Raw genomic sequence first — 22,193 nt, 5'->3', positions numbered from 1 at the left:
AGGTCAGTAAACGTTTGTTGAATGGAAACTGGATTTGCTAGTGTATAATGGCAGAGAGGTGAGTTTGGAAGAAATGGAGAATACATAAAAGAAGAGTTGTCGCTCAGAATCAGTACCCTTCATCGATTTCAACCCCATTAGGGCTTGAATTCCTTCTTCAGTGTAATACTTGCTCTAGCGAAAAATGTTCCATTTTGATGTTCTTTTAAGTTCCACCCTTAGGGTCCTTCCCTGAGGAACTAATCTCCAGCGACATTTGGGTGTCTGTATATTTATTGTCTTTTACTGAGGGAATTCGCTTTTCCAGGCCCATGGTTCTTCACAGCACACTTTCAAACCACATCGTGTAGTTTGTTTCTTTTCTAATTGCTGTGAGAAAATCCCTGATGAAGGCAGCTCAAAGAAGGGTTTGGTTTGGCTCACAGTGCGAGGGGATTGTCTGTCTGGTAAAAGGGGCCAAGGAAAAACACCCTGACCCTGACTTGGGAACAGGTATTGAAATCCCTCCCCTCCCTGAGCACGCTGAGCACTAAATCCCACCAATCCCAAGCCACCCTGGAAAAGCTCCGCCCCTCTCCCCCGTGGAACCCTGTGTAACTTCCACACCCTGTTCGTTTTGCTGCCGCCTTGCCCTAGAAGCATCCACCCTCCTGGATTCTTCCTTCCTAATAAATGTCTTGAGTGAGGTTTGTTGTGTGGTGTGACAATTTTGCTGGAGAGAAGCCCGGCCATAACAACTTTTGCCAGAGCCAGAGCTGAGCAGAATTGTTAACAGTTTCACTGGAGAAACCTCTCCCCTAGGGTAGCAGAGTTGTTGTACCCCCAGAAACCTGAGCGACTTTGCCTGAGCAGAGCTGAGCCAAACTGTAACACTTTAGCTGGGGAAGCCTTCCCCAAGCCGAGCAGAGTTGTTATACCCTGGGGGACCTAAGCAGAGCTCTAACACTTTCGCTCTGGAAACTTTCTCTTAAGCAAAGCAAGTCTGTAACATGCTGTGGAATAATCCTGTACACTGTAAAGATTTGTTACTCTCATTGCTAATGAAAAGCTGATCGGCTGGTGGCTAGGCAGGATTTTCCAGACAGAGAGAATGCTGGGGGGGAGGGGGAGAGGGTGGAGTCTCAGGAGAGGCCACGAAACAGAGTGAGCCGAATGGGAAGTGCAAACTGAGAGGTAATCGAGCCTCAGGGCAGCACCTAGATCAATAGAAATGGATTAATTTAAGTAATAAGAGCGAGCTAAAAATGAGTGTAAGCTATTGGCCAAGCATTTATAATTAATATTAAATCTCTGTGTGGTTATTTGGGGGGTGGCTGGTGGGACAGAAAAGTCCGCTTACAATAACACTTCACTGGACATGAGCAGAGCTCTAACAGCTTCACTGGGGAAACCTTTCCCTGGAGCAGAGCCATGGTGCTCCTTGCCCGTCTCTCCATCCAAGCTGCAAGGCTTACACAGTCCATCACTGCAGCAGGAGCTCGTGGCAGCTGGGCCCACTGTATTCGCCAGCAGGAAACAGGAGTGCTGGGGTTCAACTCACTTGCTCCTTCTTATTTAGTCCAGGACCCTAACTCATAGGATTGGTGCTGCCCAAATTCACAGTGGATCATTCCTCTCAATCTAATCTAGAAACTTCTTAACAGATATGCCCAGAGGTTTCTTTGAAGCAGTCCCTCCAGTTGAGACTATGTCAGACCAGATATCCTTGGTGATTCTAGACCCTGTCAACTTGACAGTATCACAAATAGTGTTGAGGAGGTGCTGTCTGGGGGAGGTAATTCCTACTCACAGGGCAGTAGTGGGGACCAAATTAGATAATGTATGAAAAGATGCTCTGGACTTTGAAATAATCAATATATGATCTTAAATATTTATAAAGAAACTTGCTTTGCCTTCTGTTATGGAATTGGTTTCTTTGGGGTCATCATGTCTGGATCAAATCAGGGACAAAAAGTTTCAGCGTTCCCTGAAAAGCAAGTGAAAAGCTGATACAAAGAAATAGCTGTTAGTTAATGATGATGGATTTTCTATATGGCCACCATGACTTCAACCTAGATGACTGTCCTGGTTATTTTTCTTGTGCTGTGATAAAACACTGACCAAAGGCAACTTGGGAAAGAAAGGGTTCATTTTAGCTTACAGGTTCTAGTCCATAGTTGAAGGAAGTCAAGACAGGAACTCAAAGCAGGAACCTGAAACAGAAACCATGGGAAAATGATACTTACTGGCTGGCTCCTCTGGTTGTTGCTAAGACAGCTTTTCTTATATAAACCAGGGCCATCTGCCCAGTGCTCATATTGCCCACATCAATGAACAATCTAGAAAAATGCCTACAGGAATGTCCACAGGCCAGTTTCTTTGAAGCAGTCCCTCCAGTTGAGACTATGTCAGATGACTCTGGTCTGTGTCAAGTTGACAGCTGAAGCTACCTGAAAGAATGATGAAACCTAATTCTTACGCATATAAACAATGTAGTTTCTGTATAGTAAGAACATAGCAAATACATTCAACTTCCTAGAGGAAGCATGGAGCTGGGTATAGTGGTGCATATCTGTAATCCTAGCCCTTGAGGGACTGAAACTGGAAGACCCAGTGTTTTGAGGCCAGCCTGAGCTACATAGACTCTCCAAAGAGCCAAGAAAAGGGGTGGAATGGGGAATAAAAAGTGTATATTCTTTCTGGTAATCTTATCCCTGAATTTAGTTATTACATTCTATTAGCACGAATACATTAAAAAGGGCATCACAGCCAGTAGACTTGGCAGGAGCTCAGTCTCATGAAAACAAGATACAACATCGGTCTATCTAACTTAAGTCCTTTCTCTTCCCTGCCTCTGCTGCTGCCGTGTGTGCACCTGTCTTCCTGCCTATTTGATAACTTATTTGTAAATGTTCATCTTTCCAGCAACAACTAAAGCCTTTATATTCTCAAGATTGTATTGTTATAAGTGCTTCTAATTAAATCATAAACTGATTTGTGATGTTAATGGTTTTGAGCAACAGTGAGCCTTGGTATTTGAAGCTCTTCATGTCCTATTTTTTTTTTTTTTTGGTTTTTTCGAGACAGGGTTTCTCTGTGGCTTTGGAGCCTATCCTGGAACTAGCTCTGTAGACCAGGCTGGCCTTGAACTCACAGAGATCCACCTGTCTCTGCCTCCCGAGTGCTGGGATTAAAGGCGTGCGCCACCACCGCCCGGCTTCTTGTCCTATTTTAACAGCATTGTGATTACTGCTATCCATCTCCTCTTGCTGTCCTTGACTCATCAATTAATCACGCTGAAGCCAAGCAGCCCTTGATGTCATTAGAAAGTAGGTCCCTCATCCCGCTGGTCAGATCCCAGCATGGGTCCGCCCTGAGTGAATGCTTTTCCTCCAACAGCAAAGCAGAGAAATGACACCAACCAGCTCTGGGCACTGCTCATCAGTGTTCATCAGTGTCTTCTCCCACCTCCCGCATCCACTGGTACAAGTTTTAACCCAAATAGATGGCCCTGCCAATTAGCACAGGACACAGTTACTGAGAAGGTTCCTGCAGTTACGAGTGGGAAGGAAATCCAACCTCCTTATGCCAACATAATACAGTGCACAACCTTTAACCTCAGAACTTGGAAACTAGACGCAGTTGGTATCTGTGAATCTCAAGCCATCCTGGTTTATAGAGTCCAGGGTCAGCTGGAGCTACCTAGTCAGGCACACTTGATCCATAAACATAAAGGTATACCCCATCACTCATGGCTCAGTGCTCTCTGGGCTTTGGTACCAACATCTTGTTATTCCCAGGATCTTGATCTATCACTTCCTCCCCTCCATGCCACCGTCTTTCACATCTCTGCCAGCTTATCTCTTCACACACTCTCATCTGTGATCACAGATGATACAGTGCACAACCTTTAACCTCAGAACTTGGAGTTCATCTCCTCTTCCAACTCGTTTGTGTTCCCCCTCTGCCAAGCTTCTCAAAGGAACACAGGACCCCTTTCCACACCACTTCTGTACCCACTGCCTTTCCAACCCAGAATAGAGTAGCTTCCACCCTGCTTCCCGAAGGAGTTGTTCTGCCTTGGTCACATGTATCTGCTGCCTGAAACTGTCTGGTACTGGATCCGGCATGGCTCTTGCTACTTAGAAACACCAGCAGCTTACTTTCCATCTCAGAGAATGTCACCTATTTAACTCAGATACCCAGTCCAGAAATGCAGTGTATCTTAACTGCCTCAGTTCCCATGATCCCCACATTTCATTCAGCACCACTTGAGTGCTGTATAAAATGAACACTCATTCCTGCCATGTTCACACATGGCCGCCAAGAACTTGGACCTGACTGGGCAGTGAGGAAAGGAGAAAAGACCAACAAAGATCCAATGGTCTGTACTCTCTGCTGCAAAAACCTCAGTACCCCAGAAGCTCAGTGGGAAGAAAGGTTATTACCAATAAACAAGAAGGCAGGGTTTATGGTTTACAGACAGATCAAGGAGCCAGGTTTAGCTGATGTCAGTAAGCACTCTCTGTGGGGAACAGTCTTCCGGCCGTAAACATCTAGTGGAAGAACAATATGGTGGATAACCTCTGCATACATTATCAGCACTCACACACAGACCAGACGGAAGGCTTTGCCATTTCCCTCCAGTCTTCACCCTTGGGGAGAAGGCTTTGTCATCTCCATGGGTAGACTGAGGCTCTGGTGTTCTGGGCACAGCTGTGCCCATTTCAACGGCACACACACACTCAGGACTTCGCTCACTCCAGGCTTCCTCGGCTCCGTGCACAGTTCCACTTGCCCTTAGGTTAGGGCTATTTATCACACATATATCATTAAATTCCTCTGACCAATGAATTCCAGTTAAACTCTTTGATAATGGAGAGAGTGCTCTATAAACAACATACCCGATTCCCATAAGTGCTTACATTACAGGTCAGAGAAAAGCAATTTTCCTAAGCGCCAAAGTACTTAAAAATTGACTTGAGCATAGCTTGGTGGTAGAGTACATGCCTCAAATTCACATAGTCAGGTATGATACCCAGCATGAAGGAAAGAACAAAATTGAATGGATCAAACTGAATAAACCACCTAATTTGTTGAAAGAATTCATGGGGTGATGGGTATGGTAGCACACACCTTCCAGCACTTAGGAGGCAGAGACACTTAGAGCCCTATGAGTTCAAGGCCAGTCAGTCCCACATAGGCCCTGTTTCAAAAAACATCAACAATAACAAAAAATAAAATCTTAACAACAAAACAAAAACATGGACTGAGGAAATGAGGGCACTAACTTGGGTTTGATTCCCAGCAGCTCTGGTGGGGAGGCAGATACAGGGGGATTCCTGGAGCTTGATGGCCAGAAAATCTAGCAGAATTAGTACACTCGGGGCCAGTGAGAAACCCTCTCTCAATAAATAAGAAGCAATTAAAGAGGACACCTGACACTGACCTCTGGACTTCACACACACACACACACATACAAATAAACATACACACATGCCTGCACATACACATGTATGTGTACACACAAGTGAAGAATGTTCTTTTAAAGATTTATTCATGTGAATATTTTGCCTGCTGAATAGAAATTAAAAATGATCCCACTGAAATCAGGAACAAGACAAGGTTATCCACTTTCTTCATATCTATTCAATATAATACTTGAGGTTCTAGGAGAAGCAATAAGACAACAAAAGAAGATCAAGGGGATGCAAATTGGAAAAGAAGAAGTTAAACTATTTGCTGATGATATGATAGTTTACATAAACGACCCCAAAAATTCTACGAAGGAACCTCTATAACTCATAAACACTTTCAGTAATATAGCAGGTTACAAGATTAACTCAAAAAATCAGTAACCATCCTTTATACAGTTGATAATTGGACTGAGAAAGAAATCAGAGAAACATCACCCTTCACAATAGCCACAAATAACAAAATATCTTGGAGTAACTCTAACCAAACAAGTGGAAGACCTGTATGACAAGAACTTTAAATCTTTGAAGAAATTAAAGAAGACACCAGAAAATAGGGAGGTATAATTAACATGGCAATCTTACCAACAGCAAAATACAGATTCAATGCAATGCCCATCAAACTCCCAGCAAAATTCTTCACAGATTTTGAAAGAACAATATTCAACTTCATAAGGAAAAGCAAAAAAAAAAAAAACAGGATAGTCAAAACAATTCTGTACAATAAAGGAACTTCTGGAGACATCACAATTCCTGACTTCAAACTCTGCTACAGAGCTACAGTACTTAAAACAGCCTGGTACTAGCATAAGAACAGACAGGAGGACCAATGGAACCGAATCAAAGATCTGAATATCAATCCACACACCAACAAACACCTGATTTTTGACAAAGAAGCAAAAAATATAAAATGGAAAAAAGAAAGCTTATTCATCAAATGGTACTGGCATAACTGGATATCAACATGTAGAAGAATGAAAATAGACCCATATCTATCACCATGTACACAACTCAAGTCCAAATGGATCAAAGAACTCAACATAAAACCAACCATACTGAATCTCATAGAAGAAAAAGTGGAAAGTACACTTGAATTAACTGGCACAGGAGACCACTTCCTAAATATAACACCAGTATCACAGATACTGAGAGAAACAATGAATAAATGGGACCTCCTGAAACTGTAAAGCTTCTGTAAAGCAAAGGACATGGTCAACAAGACAAAATGGCAGCCTACAGAATGGGAAAAGATCGTCACCAACCCCACATTGAACAGAGGGCTGATCTTCAAATATACAAAGAACTCAAGAAATTGGTCATCCGAAGAATAATCCAATAAAAATTTTGGTATAGACCTAAACAGAGACCTCTCAACAGATGAGTCTAAAGTGACTGAAAGACAGTTAAGGAAATGTTCAACATCCTTAGTCATCAGAGAAATGCAAATCAAAACAACTCTCAGATTCCATCTTACACCTGTAAGAATGGACAAGATCAAAACCACCGATGACAACTTAGGCTGGAGAGGTTGTGGGGTAAAGGGAACACTCTTCCATTGCTGGTGGGAGTGTAAACTGGTATAGCTGCTTTGGAAATCAGTATGGCGATTTCTCAGAAAATTAGGAAACAACCTACCTCAAGACCCACCAATTCCACTTTTGGTTATATCCAAAGGATGCCCAATCATACCATAAGGACATATGGTGTGTGAAGTCCTTCTGTATCTGTGTTGCTTTTGTTGGTTTAATGTTTATTCATTAAAGAAGCTTCTTTGGCCTGTGATAGGGCAGAAGAGAGCTAGGCGGGAAAACTAAGCTGAATACTGGGAGAAAGTGGGTGGAATTAGTTAGACGCCATGTAGCTGCCTCCAGAGACAGACATGCTGGAACCTTGCTGGTAAGCCACAGCCATTAAAAAAATAGATTAATAGAAATGGGTTAATTTAAGATATAAGAGTTAGCCAGAGAAACCCTGTCTCGTAAAACCAAACCAAAAAAAAAAAAAGTTAGCCAGAAATACGCTTAAGCTATTAGCGAAACAGTATTGCAATTAATACAGATTTCTGTGTGATTATTTCTGGAGTCTGGGTGGCCAGAAAATGGACAAGTGGCCTATGACTACAGACATACACTTAACTGTGTTTATACCAGCACTATTTGTAATATCCAGAATCTGGAAACAACCCACATGCTCCCCAACTAAAGAATGGTTGAAGAAGATGTGGTACATTTGCACAATGGAGTACTACAAAGCAGAAAAAAAATAAAATCTTGAAATTTGGAGGCAAATGGATGGATCTAGAAAGCATCATATTGAATGAGGTAACCGAAGCCCAGAAAGACAAATATCATATGTAGTCATAAGTGGCTTTTAGACTTAAAACAGAAAAACCAGCCTACAATTCACAATTCCAGAGAACCTAGACAATAAAGAGGACCCTAAGAAAGACATACATGGATCTAATCTACATGAGAAGTAGGAAAAGACAAGATCTGAATAAATTGGGAGTGTGGGGATTATGGGAGAGGGTAGAAGGGGAGAGGAAGGGAGGGGAAGGGAGAAAAACAATAAAAAGAAAAAAGATGAAAGAGGTTTATTTAAAAATATAATGGGAAAAATAAAATGCACATACAAGCACAATATTTTAAGTATGATTGTACCAATATTTTAAGATTTTAATATTTTAAGATTGATTGCACCAATAGAGAAACAGTCTCACTGTTATACATGTATATTGTAAACATCCTTGTGTGTTATGGTATGCATATGTGTATGTGTGTTCTTATGTATATGGGTGCGCATGTGTGTGTAAGGACTGGGGGTGGTGTACATGCATGTGTATGTGCCTGCCTTATTGGCCAAAGTTGATATCAGGCTGCTTCCTCTTCCTTGATTATTCTCTATATATTGAGGGAGAGGCTCAAACTCAGCATAAAAACCAACCAATCCCTGAGCATGAAACCATTCCTGAGCATGAAACCCAGCCAATCTCTCAGTTTATTCAAACTCGGGGATTGAAATCTGACCAATTACCCTGAAAATCTTCACCTGTGAAAACTCCGCCCCTAAGAAGCCCTATACAAGCCCTGTACCTGAGCAGTTGGGAGCTCCCTTTTTCCACCCTGGCAGAGACAGCCACTCTCCCAGATTCCTACCTCCCAATAAATCCCTTGAATGAGGTTTGGGTAACAATCTTATTTCACCAGAGTGGAGCCTGACAGAGAAGTAACAACTTGTGCTGAAGCTGCAACAGAACTGCTATATTTCTACAGGGAACCCTCTTAGCCGAGTGAAGCAGAGAAGTAACTGTTCTCCTGGACAGAAGCAGAACTGCTGTATTCGGGTGGGAAAACCATCTCCCACCAGAACAGAGCTGTAGGTATAGCCTGGCTTCTGACAGTCAAGATCCTTTCCCTTCAGAGCTGTAACAGTTAAAGGTATAGCCTGGATTCTGACAGCCAGGATACCATTCCTTTCTGAGCTGTAGGTTTCTGATGACCAGGGTGATGGAGGAAGGTCATTGGTTAAATAAAAAGAAACTGCTTGGCCCTCATTGGTTAGAAGATAGGTGGGAGGAGTAAACAGAACAGAATGCTGGGAGGAAGAGGAAGTGAGCTCAGACTCCACAGCTCTCCTCTCGGGAGCAGACGCCTCAGAGAGACGCCATGCTCCCAGCTCCCAGGCAGACACACGCGATGAAGCTCCGACCCAGGATGGACATAGGCTAGAATCTTCCCGGTAAGCGCACCTAGGGGCGCTACACAGATGATTAGAAATGGGCTAAATTAATATGTGAGAATTAGCCTAGAAGAGGCTAGATAGAAATGGGCCAAACAGTGATTAAATGAATACAGTTTGTGTGTAATTATTTCGGGTAAAGCTAGCTGTGGGGGTGGCCAGGTGCCGGGGACGCAGCCCCGCTGCCCTTATTTCAAAAAATGGCGCCCGACGTGATGGACTAAACCCACTTCAAAAACCTGAGAAGGCTTAAAAATAAGGGAGAGAGAGTTTAACACAGATTTTTTGCTGTTTGTTGGTGGCGTGCTGTAGAGAGATTTCCTGATTCGGCAACAGCAGCAGAAAAAACGCTGTGTCATTTTAAAGCGCAGCTTCTTGGGGCTGTGCTGCCAATGTGAACTCTGGCTTTAAAGCATTTGTGACACTCTGCTTGCTAGAGGCAAGCAAGCGCTCTCATCTAAGAGAAGCTTCCTGACTCAGCTTTAGCTGCAAAACCCTGCAGCTCATTAAGAGGTCCTGCCACGAAACACTTAAATGGTGTTGACAAAAAGCTGAATGCATGCTTTTCAGTTTTCAGCCGTAGCAGGAAAAAAGCTGCGCCGTTTAAAAATGCCGGCTTTCTGGGCCATCCTGCCAGGGCAAACTCTGACTGTCTGAGGCAGGAGGGCCGACTACAGAGAGAGGACTTGTGTGTTGTCTGTGGACATAATGCTGCAACTTACTTGCTGGCAAGGACCTTGAAATGCCATAGAGTTGTGGCAGTAAACATGGCTACAGCCAGTACCTCAGCCATGAGGCTGGAAAGCTAAGGAATGGGCTACATCTAGTTGGCAAAGCCACAGCTTTAATCCTACTGATATTGCTTGCTAAATTAAGGACTCATGTGGTCAAAAAAGAGACATATACAGTAAAAGAAAGATTCAAAGTCAAAGAAAATGTTTAAATGGTTTACAGTGTGTTAAAAATAAATGCAAACTAAAAGTTAAGTTCTTAAAAGTAAAAAATGAAAGAAAGAGAGAAGTTGGGTGTGGTAGTACACACATTTAATCCCAAAACTTGGAGGCAGAGGGAGATTGACCTCTGTGACTTCAAGGTGTGGTAGCACACACCTTTAATCCCAATGCCTGGAAGGCAGAGACAGGCCGATCTCTGAGAGTTCAAGGACAGCCTGGTCTACAGAGTTATTCTAGGTCAAAGATACAGAGAACCTGTCTCAAAAAGCAAAAAGTTAAAAGTAAAAATAAACGAAATAGAGGTTAAAACAAAGCTGTACAAAGATGGAAAATAGACAGAGAATTTTGATACTGTATGCTATTATGCTCTCTTTGAATTGTTTGAATGCTGAGTAAGGAGCAACAGATGCCAAAAAATATTTATTTATAAATGCTGCTGAACTAATCCAACATAGATATTTTGATGCCTTGACTTTGAAATTTGGATCTAAGGACATGATGCTTTGGAAAGGAGTTTCTTATTTTGTTTTCACAGAGGATGAGACCATGTTCATTTCTTCTATTCCGATTTGGTATGATGGACCATGCCCTCCTGAAGAGTTGGTGTGAACACCTTCAGAAAATTGCTTCGCTCAACTGCCAACTGAGATGAAACTAGCACACAGGTTATACCATGAAAGACCTAATTAACGACGCCCCCATTCAGCAGGAAGCAGTTTGGAGAGAGATAACTGCGCCCATATTCCCAAAAAATGTTTATAAATGTTCTTTTACATTTAAAGGGGGATATGATATAGGTATGAATAATTTGCATTAGTATAGATTTTCCTTATTGATAGAGATTTACAGTCAATTTTGTTATATGTATATGTATTTCTGATATTGATTAAGGTATTGTGATTGTGTAGTTCATTATTAAAATGTAATGTATAATTAGGAAATATAGGTTGTTGATGGATAATCATAAATAATAGTCAAGTCTGTAGTCATGTTAGTTAATATTTTCTAGATGTGAGTAGATATATTTTAGATAGGCATTCTTCATATTTTTCAAAGATTATAGAATATGGCATTTTAAATGTTTTAATAACTTAGGACTTTTCATGACAATGAGACACTCTGCTCCTGGCAGCACCAATCTACTTCAAGAGGAAGATGGGCATCGAAGAGGATCCTTATGGAGTTTGATAGCCATTTGGGCAAGAAACTGCCCTTGCCTGGACTGATGCATGAACTAGACACAAAGAACCCGCAGAGAGAGGACTGCTGAACTTGCCGAAAGGTGAGATGGTCTTTCGGGGTTCCTGACTCATGAAAGAGTCTGCGAGACATTCTGCAGGACACAGCAGAAAGTGACTGAACTGACTTTGAATTTTCCTGCTTTATGGAAATGTCTGCTGGATACCATGGGCCTGAAGGCTGAAGATGGATGCCCCAACGGTACAGAGGAACTTTGGGTGACTGTCCAGGCAGCGAGATGTCTCTGTCATTTCTAGAGTTTTAAAAGTTGCTTTTTTTCTTGTTTGCTTAGGTAGTATTGTATCTTTCTGGAGTCTTTGATGGAGTTAAGAATAGTTAGTTATAGTTTTCCTTAGTTATGATAAAGATTATTGTAACTTTTACTTGATAACTGTTTCGTTATATGTAATTTTGCTATGTTAAAGTTAAAGCCTTTTTTTTTTTGTTTAAACCGAAAAAGGGGAAATGATGGAGGAAGGTCATTGGTTAAATAAAAAGAAACTGCTTGGCCCTCATTGGTTAGAAGATAGGTGGGAGGAGTAAACAGAACAGAATGCTGGGAGGAAGAGGAAGTGAGCTCAGACTCCACAGCTCTCCTCTCGGGAGCAGACGCCTCAGAGAGACGCCATGCTCCCAGCTCCCAGGCAGACACACGCGATGAAGCTCCGACCCAGGATGGACATAGGCTAGAATCTTCCCGGTAAGTGCACCTAGGGGTGCTACACAGATGATTAGAAATGGGCTAAATTAATATGTGAGAATTAGCCTAGAAGAGGCTAGATAGAAATGGGCCAAGCAGTGATTAAATGAATACAGTTTGTGTGTAATTATTTTGGGGCATAAGCTAGCCAAGCGACTGGGGTGCTGGGGACGCAGCCCCGGCACTCTTATTACTACACCAGGGTACCTTTCCCTCTAGAGCTGTAATGCTTACACATACTGTTACACATGTAGTTAATTTGTTGAAAAGATTTGGTTGGATTTGTGTTTGGTGGGATCATTTGTGACTTCTACTATCTTTGTAAGACCTCTGAATTGCTTGAGATTTTTTTCCAGTAAGTAAATACTTTCTATTTTGACAAAGGTATATGTGTGTATTTTAAACCTAAATAAACAGACTTTACACTATCTCAGGGGTTTCAAGACAGGAAGAAAGGTAGGCAGTGGAGCTACCTACCTGGCTTCTAATAGTCCCCAAGTCCCCAAGATTTTTACTCCTAGTGCCCCATCTCTCTATTACTCAGATGTGGGTTCAGGTGTTTCTGTGGCAGCTCCAGATGTGAAGTTCATCATCAGTTGACTTTACAGTAGGGAGGTTGTTATAGGCGTTGCCTGGCCTGTCAGGTTGGTTCTTGTCAGAAGTCAAAGTTCCAGGCAGGAAATGGTGGCAAAGGCACATGGCAGCAGGAACAGGAAGTAGAAAATTCATGTTTCATCTGTCAAGAAGTGGGTGGAGGATAGAAAGCTGAGCAAGGCTATAATCTTTCTTTCTTTTTTAAAAGATTTTATTTATTATGTATACAATGTTTTGTTCTGTCTGCATGTCTGCTTGCATGCCAGAAGAGGGCATCAAATCTCATTACAGATGGTTGTGAGCCACCATATGGTTGCTGGGAGTTGAACTCAGGACTTCTGGAAGATCAGACTGTGTTCTTAACTTCTGAGCCATCTCTCCAGCCCAGCTATAAACTTTCAAGGCCTGACCCTAATAACGTGCTTTCCTCCGGCAAGGTTGCACCTCCTAAAGCTTCAGTAAACATCCCAAACAGCACCAGCTGGGGTCCAAGTGTTCAGAAACATGAACCTGTTTGTTCTCATTCAAGCCACAACAGCCATGTTGCTTAGATCCTTGGTACAATATAATATCATGGTGGAACCATAGCAGAGCAAAACTAATCTCTTTGTAAGAGGGAATCACAACAGAGGAAGTGGGCTCAGTGGGAGAGCACTTGCCTACCACATGTGAGGCTCAAGAGTTCAATTCCTACTACCCCATCCCAAACAAAAATGATTACAACAGAACAACAGAGGAACTGACCTGACCATTCCTACCCTTTAAGAAGTCCTGCCTCCTAAAAATTTCATCCCGTCCCAATAGAGCCCATGGGGAATGCTCCAACCTATTAACATTGCAGTAGCAGGCATTAGGAATCAGAATGACTCATGACTGGTCCAGCAAGATAACTCAGCAGGTAAGGACACTTGCTACCAAGTGATGGCCTGGGTTTGATCCCTGAGACCCAAATAGTGGAAGGAGAGAACTGACTTCAGCAGGTTGTCCTTTGACCTCCATGTGGGCATTGTGATGTGTGTGTGTCTTCCCCCCACAAATAAATGTAATTTAAATTTTTTATGACCTGTGGATTGGTGTACTTGTCTCCAAGCTGATACTTAGGTGCTTTATAAAAAGTGTCTACTAACTAGCAAGAAATTAGGCAAGGAAATAAAATTTGTATCTAGTTTAGTCACTGTCGTGGTTTAAGTGAGAATGTCCTCTACAGACTCGGGTAGTTGAACACTTGGTTCCCAACTGATGGCACTGTTTGGGGGAAGCTTGGGAGATGTGACCTTGTTGAAGGAAGTGTGAGGTTTTAAAGTCTTGTCCCATTAGCAGTATTCTCCCTCTGCTCCATGTTTGAAGTTCAGAATGTGGGACCTCAGCTTCTGCACCAGCTGTCATGCCTACTGCTGGCTGCTGTTCCTCCGTGCTATGCCAGACCCTTAGCCTGCTGGAACTATAAGCCAAATAACCCCCTCCTCTAAGTTCCCTTGTTGGGGTGTTCTGTCACAGCTATAGAAAACTAGTGAGTACAGTCATTCCGTTAATACCACTTTGCCTAGACTGTCATTTTCCTCATGGCTGCAACATGAGCCTGAAATCATCTTGACAACATTGGTTCTTGTCATTTTTCTCCCCATTCCTTCAGGGAAGCAATGGTTGCAGCCCAGGAGCATCTCTGTCCCTTGCTTGGCTGTGATCGTCACTACCCTATAGAATTTGAGTGGAATGTTCTCCAAGTCTGTTTCTGCTCCATGCATGCTGTCTTAGTTACTTTTTTTTTTCTGTGAGAAGACACCATGACCAAGACAAATTATAAAAGGAAACATTTAGTTGGGGGCTTGCTTATAGTGTCAGAACGTGAGTGGGACATCAGTCAGATCATGGTGGGGAGCATGGTGGCAGGCAGACATGGCATAGGAGCAGTAGCTGATGCACAAACTGGAGTCAAAGAGTGAGACTGGACCTGGTGTGGGCTTTTGAAACCTCAAAGCCTACCCTATGACATACCCTCTCCAACAAGGCCACACCTCCTAATCCTTTCCAAAACTGTTTTACTGACTGTGGACCAAACATTCAAATACGTGAGCCTATGGAGGTGTGCTGGCTGGTCTTGTGTCAACTTGACACACAAGCTAGAGTTATCTGAAAGGAAGGAGCCTCAATTGATAAAATGCCTCCATAAAATCCAGCTGTAAAGCTTTTTATTAGATAGTTACTGATGTGGATAGCCTAGCCCATTGTGGGTGGTGCCATCCCTGGGTTAGTGCTCCTGGGTTCTATAGGAAAGCAGACTGAACAAACCATGGCCTCTCCATCAGCACCTTCTTCCAGGTTTCCTGTCCTGTTTGAGTTCCTGTCCTGACTTCCTTCAACAATGGACAGCGATATAGAAATGTAAACTAAATTAACTCTTTCTTCCCCACCCTGCTTTTCTGTCATGGTGTTTTGTCACAGCAACAGAGACCCCAAGACAAGTTGGTACCAAGATTGTGGGGTATTGCTGTGTAGAAGGACGTTTTGGAACTTTGGGCTAGAAAAGCCATTGAGTGTTGAGAATTCAGTGGGATATTCTATAGGAGCTTGGAAGAAAAGAATGTTGAGAGCAGTTTAGAGGATGGAGGCCCGTGAGGTTTCAGAGGGAAGTTTAAAGACATCACTGTATGCTCTTTTCATTTAAGAGTCTGTCATTCTGGTTAGCTGGGGCTGAAGAATCTTAGCTGTAATTAATAAGATCCCAGAACTACTTAAGCAGAACCTTTGCTTTGCTGGGATACCCGATGCTGGTCAGCTGGAGCTGAGAATTTAGCGGCGATTAAGAAGAGACCAGCATCCTTGAGGTGAAATCTTCTGGGAACTGTTTCCTGAGGGCCAGCACACACAAGCAGTGTTCTAGAGGTGGCCAAGGTTGCACCTCCCACTGCTAACCAAATTTGGTGGTGTTAGAGTCACCCAGGTGCTACTGGTTTTGAAGGCATAAAGGGGTCATGGAGAACAGCTTGGCCCTGCAGGAGGCCAGGAGAGGATATTGGTAAAGGTGCAGCCCCAGTGGCAGTTGGAAGGCCTAGGACTGAAGGGTTGTGCAAAGAAGCTGAAGCTTGGCACCTTGAAGAGAGCCTATAAGAGGCTACTGGTGAAAATGCAGCCCAGTTGCAGCAGAAGACCCGTTTTTTAGAGAAGCCAGTACCATGGGATGACTGCCAAGAACAGCAGCAGCAATGGGGTGGAGCCAGCGGGAGCCTAGAAGACCAGCTGTGTGCTGCAGAGGGCGGAGCTGGAGAAGTGATGCAAGCTCCTTGGAGGAGCCCAGGAGATCATGAGTGGGATTTATACTGTTGGAGTTTGGTTTTGCTTGGTTCTGACTGTGACTGTGTCCTGGTTCTTACCTCTTGAAGAAGGTATTTAATTTAAGTTTGATTTTTACAGGAGCCCATAGCTGAAAGACAGAAATTTTAAGAGATTTTAAACTTTTAGGGAGATTGAATATTTTAAAGAGAATGCAATTTTAATGCATTTGAGTTTATAAAGACTGTAGGACTTTTAAAGTTATTTATGTTTTAATGTGAGATCCTGGGGATGAATAAGAAGGAAAAGGTAGTGATGTGTTTGTGTGTCAGATTGACAAGGGGTCAGTGGTGCTGGCTGGTCTTATGTCAACTTGACACAAGCTGGAGTCATCAGAGAGGAGAGAGGCTTAGCTGAGAAAATGCCTCCATTACATCCAACTGTAAGGCATTTTATTACTTAGTTATTGATGGTAGGGTGGCCCAACTTATTATGGGTGGTGCCTTTCCTGGGCTGGTAGTCCTGTGTTTTGTAATTAAGCAGAATGGATAAGTCATGAGGAGCAATCCAGTAAGCAGCATCCTTCCATAGCTTCTTCATTAGTTCCTACACTGCTTGAGTTCCTGTCCTGACTTTCCTTTGATGATGAATAGTGATAGGGAAATATAAGTCAAATAAACCCTTCCCTTCCCAACTTGCTCTTTGGTCATGGTGTTTGGTTACAGTAATAGAGACCCTGACTAAGATGGGGATATTCTCATTCAAGCCACCACATATGATTTTGGCGTTGTCTTTAACATTGTCTTATTCTGCTTAGTCCTGTAGTTACATCATGTTTGGGCAAAGTCTGAAGTTGTAGTGTTTGGGGAAGAGTCTCAGACTCTAACATAAAGCCTTGACTTTCTTAAGGGGCCAAGCATCTTACTCATTTTGAATAAGGCAGCTTAAAGAAATCAACCAACTGGGGCTGGGGATATAGCTCAGCAGGGGAGCACTTACCCTGCAGAGCCCTGGGCTCAATCCCAGTACTGACTTATTTGAATAAATAAATCAAAAACAATAATGTCCAATGAGCAGTTGTGTTTCATCTATGTAAACTACCAACTGAACTAAAGTTTAAGAATGTTTTATTTGAAGAAAATTGCATCACAAATGTCAATGAAGTGTAGAACTGAACACTTTCCCCTTCCTTTAGAGTATGAAGCCGAGCTGCCTACCCTTCCAGAAGGATATAAAGTGAAACAGGAAGCTGCTGTCACAGTGAGCTCGGTGAGTATGGGCTAGGCCTCAGTGAGAGCAGCACCAGTAACCCCGCCAGTCACATCCTGGTTTGGGAGGGAGGGAAAGGGGAGACACTGGAGCTAGAACTTGCAACATGGTTCTTCTGAGAATGGAGTGGCTTCAAAACCATCATCTATGCACTTTGAACCTTACAGTAGATTCTTTTAAGTGGGACAGCTCACATTTTCTTGTGACCAGCTCATGCTGTAAAACATGTTTACAATGGATCTATGTAGTGACAGTAGTGTGTAACATGAGGGCCTGCTTGTTGGGGTTTCTGTCCTGCCCAGTTCCCACAGTCGTTATGTCCCAAAGAGAAATCACACAGAATTTTATGTAAGTTATAAACTGATTGGCCCATTAGCTCAGGCTTTGTATTAGCTCTTATATTAACCCATTATTCTTATCTATGTTAGCCACATGGCTTAGTACCTTTTTCAGGGGGGCAGGTCACATCCTGCTTCTTTGGTGTCTGGACAGGACTGCAGAAAGAGCTTCCTTCTTCCCAGAATACTCCTGTTCTCATTGCCCCGCCTCTACTTCCTGTCTGGTTGTCCCACCTATACTTCCTGCCTGGCTATTGGCCAATCAGTGTTTATTTAAAACATAATTGACAGAATACAGAGTTGTCCCACACAAGTAGTGGATAGAGCAGGTTTCTCTATGTGCTGAGAGGACCAGCAGCCAAGAAGGGAGAACCCTTGGAAATATACCTCAGAATTGCATACCTTTGACAGCCTTAATTAAAAAAAATAAAGACTCAGAGGTAAAGGGACTTGAACAAGGTCACAGGGATAGAACCAAAACTGAATTCTTTAGATTTTGAGTAATTTTTTTTTTTTACCGCAGTGGTCTCTGACAGATTCTTGTATTTAAAACTCTTTCTTGTTCTGTGATTGTTCCTTTTTGCAAACACCCTGTTCTTGCTTTGTGGGTGCAATTCTTATACAAATTTCTCTATAGTTACTAATTGTCATTCTCTTTTCTGAATTGTTTTTTTCTAAGATAGTTGTTCTATTTATTGGTTTTAGTTTTTCTTTGTTATATAGTCAGGACCAGGCTAGCATGGAACTCCACATGTAGTTCAGATGACCTTAAACTCTTGATTCTCCTGCCTCAGCTTTCAGAGTGCTGAGGTGCGAAGTGTACACCATCATACCTGACTATGCTTGCTTGCTTTACTTGCTTATTTATTTTGGAGACAAGCTCTTGTGGTGACCCTCCTTACTCTGCCTCCCAGGTGGTGGTGGGATTACAGGTGTGTACCACTATGCCCAGCCATGGCTATAATTCTTAATCTTTTGTTTTTTATGCTGTTGATTTTCTTGATCTGTGTAGAGAGCTTTAGTTGTGTTCAATCTTAAAAGGGAACTTAAGAATATTCTTTTATATAATCAAGTACCTTCAGGCTATATAGAGCATCAGAACCAGCAGGAGATGATTGGGTAGATGGATAGGTAGGTAGGGAGATGGTAGAGAAACATAGTAGATAGAGTATGAAGATAGGTGATAGATGGAGAGTTGATTGGTGATAGAGATAAAGAGGTGATAGATAGCAGATAGTTGACTGATGATCTACGTAGGTAGGTAGGTAGGTAGGTAGGTAGGTAGATGACAGGAGCCTCATTGGTGAATCATCTTACACACATTAACTAAAGCTGTGTGTCTTAGAGTTTGCTATTGCTGTGAAGAGACACCATGGCCCCAGCAACTCTTATAAAGAAAACATTTAATTGAGGGGTGTCGTAAATAGGGGCGGCGGGGCGGCTGCGTCCCCAACACCCCACCCGCCTGCCCGGCTAGCTTATGCCCGAAATAACAACACACAAACTGTATTCATCTAAACACCGCTTGGCCCATTCTCTTCTAGGCTAATTCTCACATATTAATTTAGCCCATTTCTAATCATCTGTATGTAGCACCCCAAGGTGCGCTTACCGGGGAGATTCTAGCCTAGTCCATCCTGGGTCGGAGCTTCATCCCGGGAGCGGGGCATGGCATCTCTCTCAGGCGTCTGCTCCCGAGAGGAAAGCGGTCGAGTCTCTGAGCTCACTTCCTCTTCCTCCCAGCATTTTGTTCTGTTTACTCCTCCCACCTATCCTCTAACCAATAAAATGGGCCAGGGCAGTGCCTTTATTAGCCAATGACCTTCCTCCATCAGAGGGGGACTTGTTTACAGTTTCAGAGGGCTAGTCTGCTATGATCATGAAGGGGAGCATGGCGGCATGCAGGCAGACATGGTGCTAGAGCTGAGAAAGCTATGTTTTGCAGGCAACAGGAAGTTGACTGCATGTCACACTGAGGGAAACTTGAGAAAAAGAGACCTCAAAGCCCACCCTCACAGTGACACACTTTCTCCAATAAGGCCACACTTCCCCATAGTGCCACTCCCTTTGGGGACCATTTCCCTTCAGACCACCACAGGGCAGTCACACAGCAGGCTGTCTGCAAGCTGGAGAACCTGAAAGTCAGTGTTGCTTACTCTGAGGCTGAAGGCCTGGGACACTCGGACACAGGGAAGCTGGTGGTGTATCGCTCAGTCCAAGTGCAAAGGAGCAAGACCCAGGGAGCTGCAGGTTCAAGTTCCAGGGTCAAAACTCTGTAGTAAGGAGTCCCAGCATCTAAGACAGGTGCAAAGCAAAGACATGTGGCTCTAGGAGAGAGAGAATTCACTTCCTTCCACGTCTCTGCTGCCTGCCTTGGGAGTCCCTGTCCACAGTGAGGGTGAATCTTCCCTCAGGCCCGGCTTAGTTTCTCATCACTAGATCACCTTCACAGACTACCAGATAGCTTTATCAGTGATCTCCTTAGTGTATTCAGCTTGGCATCTAAAAGCAGCCATCACAGCCAGAGTGCTTGCTTTCCTGTTTGTACACGTCTTGGCATTCTAGATGGGTCTCTTCTATAAATTGGGAAGCACGGCCTAGGTGTTCATAGGAGTAGTTGCCTCTGGAAGACTTCTTCAGGGTGGCCAGGAACAGGGCCAATGTTTCCGAGTGGGGCAGTAGACCTGTGAATCAGAAGTGGGTTTTGGGGTGCCATTACAATATCCCACAGAAGTTCTCCTCAGGCCTTGCTTTATCTGTTTACAGAAGAACCATGGGGAGGTTGGGGAGCCCACAGGGAATGCTGGTGCAAAGGAAGCTACTCAGATGTCAAGAGGGGACAACAGCCCAAGGGAAGACGTGGACAGCAGCCATGTTTCACGTGACCTCTGGGTGGCATTGCCTTTCTCCTTCTCACTGTTGCAGTGCCCAGCAGTTCTGAGTGCCGTGCCCCTTAGGATTCTACTGGGAAGGGTTGTGTCCTCTAGACTGTTTCCTATGGCTTCCCCACCTTCCTCTCTTGATCATCCAGGCTCACTTCAGCCCTGTTTATTTTTACCACTTTCATATGTGTTGGCAGGTTTGTGTGTATACGGGCATACATGTGGGGTGCACGTGTGTTGGTGTCAGGGACTGTCGTCCTGTCATGTTTGCACCTGGTTCACTGAGAAGGGTCTCTCAATCAAGCCCAGAGCTTGCTGATGCAGCCTTCCCAGGCCAATTGCTCTGGAGATCCTCTTCCACCTCAGAGGCTGGAATTGCAGGGGGTTGCCATACCTACCTGGTATTATTCCATTTTTCACACTTGTGGGACAAGAGCTGTAACCACCCTCAGCCTCCTGATTCTTTTTGGGTTGTTGGCCAATGTTTCAACCATACGTGGTCTTCCTCTCCCTTTTCCCCACTAAGGATTTTAACTCCATTGTCATTTAATTTCGTCTTTTCCCCCCTCAGAACTTAGGACCAAACCTAGGGCCTTGTACTTGCTAGGTAGGTACTCTACCACTTAACTAAATCCACAACCCCTTTACCCATTTAAAAGCATGCCAGGAGCGAAGGGAAGGGAACGCTTCTATTCAGAATGTCCCCCAACCTATCTATCTGACACAGAAGTTCATTCCCTTACAAGCTTATAAAGAAAAATCAGGCAGTGTGGCTCATGCCTCAATCCCAGCACTTGGGAGGCAGAGGCAGGATGATCTCTAAGTTCAAGACCACCCTGCTCTACCAATTGGTTCTAGAAAACCAGGGCTACACAGAGAAACCCTATCTTGAAAACAAAAAACAAAAAAAATGATGATGATGATGATGATGATGATGATGATAAAACCGAGGGCTGGTGAGATGGCTTGGTGTGCAAAGGTGCTTACTGCTAAGCCTGATAACCTGAATTCAGTTCCTGGGTCTCAAAGGGTGGAAGGAGAGGACCAACTTTCACAGATTGTCCTCTGACCTCCATGTGTGTGCTGTGGCATGTGTGTATGCTGCCACCATAAATAAGCTGAATTTTAAAATTAAAAAAATAAAGAAAATCCAATTATTGAAGCTGTTCTGAAACTGACTTCCCTGCCCTGCTGCCTGTAGGTCTCGCCGTTGGATGAGCTGGTTCCTCATGGCTTCAACATGGAGCACTACCTCCCGGTGCACCCATTCCCAGTGATGCCTCCTGTGCCTTGTCCTCCCAGGAAGGCAGAAACAGTGGAGCCCAAGACCTGTAAGTAAGGAGGCAAGCCTGCATCTTCTGTAGTTTGGGATGTAATGTTGACACTCACAGGGTGTGGTGGGGGTGCTCAGACACATAGGCATGTGTGTTGTAGTTCATTTTGTTTTGTCTTTTGAGGCAGGCCTGGAGCTCCCTAGATGGGCTAAGCTGGCTGGAGCGAGCCCCAGGAATCCTGCTCCCCAGCCCTGGGGTCACAAGCCCACACTGCCACACTTGGCTTGTTCACATGGGTGCTGGGAGTTGAACTCAGGACCTGAGCTAAACTGCCCCCTTCAGCCTCAGAGTTCTCATTTGTAAGCGGAGTGTTGTTGGGTCGCTGACATCTTTGGAAGGTTAGCACATAGTCGAGAGAATGTAGCAAGCACTGTGATTCTCTACTAAATACTGAGCTAGAGACAGGGTAAACAGATGCACAGA

At 43.7% G+C, this 22,193-nt stretch overlaps 1 protein-coding gene across 1 annotated transcript in view; it reads left to right on the top strand.

Annotated features, from left to right (window-relative positions):
* Window positions 1–22,193, top strand: part of Iqck (IQ motif containing K) — a 118,698-nt gene that overhangs the window by 1,143 nt on the left and 95,362 nt on the right. The window contains exons 2-3 of the mRNA XM_041666849.1: window positions 17,143–17,216; window positions 21,638–21,767. Of these exons, the coding sequence (XP_041522783.1) occupies window positions 17,143–17,216; window positions 21,638–21,767 (204 nt within the window). The remainder of the gene's footprint in view (window positions 1–17,142; window positions 17,217–21,637; window positions 21,768–22,193) is intronic.

This window comes from Microtus oregoni, unplaced genomic scaffold (genome assembly GCF_018167655.1).
Source record: "Microtus oregoni isolate MIOR12 unplaced genomic scaffold, Mior012 000016F_ref0000370, whole genome shotgun sequence".
Classification (NCBI taxonomy): domain Eukaryota; kingdom Metazoa; phylum Chordata; class Mammalia; order Rodentia; family Cricetidae; genus Microtus; species Microtus oregoni.
Note: the sequence above shows the minus strand (reverse complement) of the source record. Positions and strands in the feature narration are given on the sequence as shown.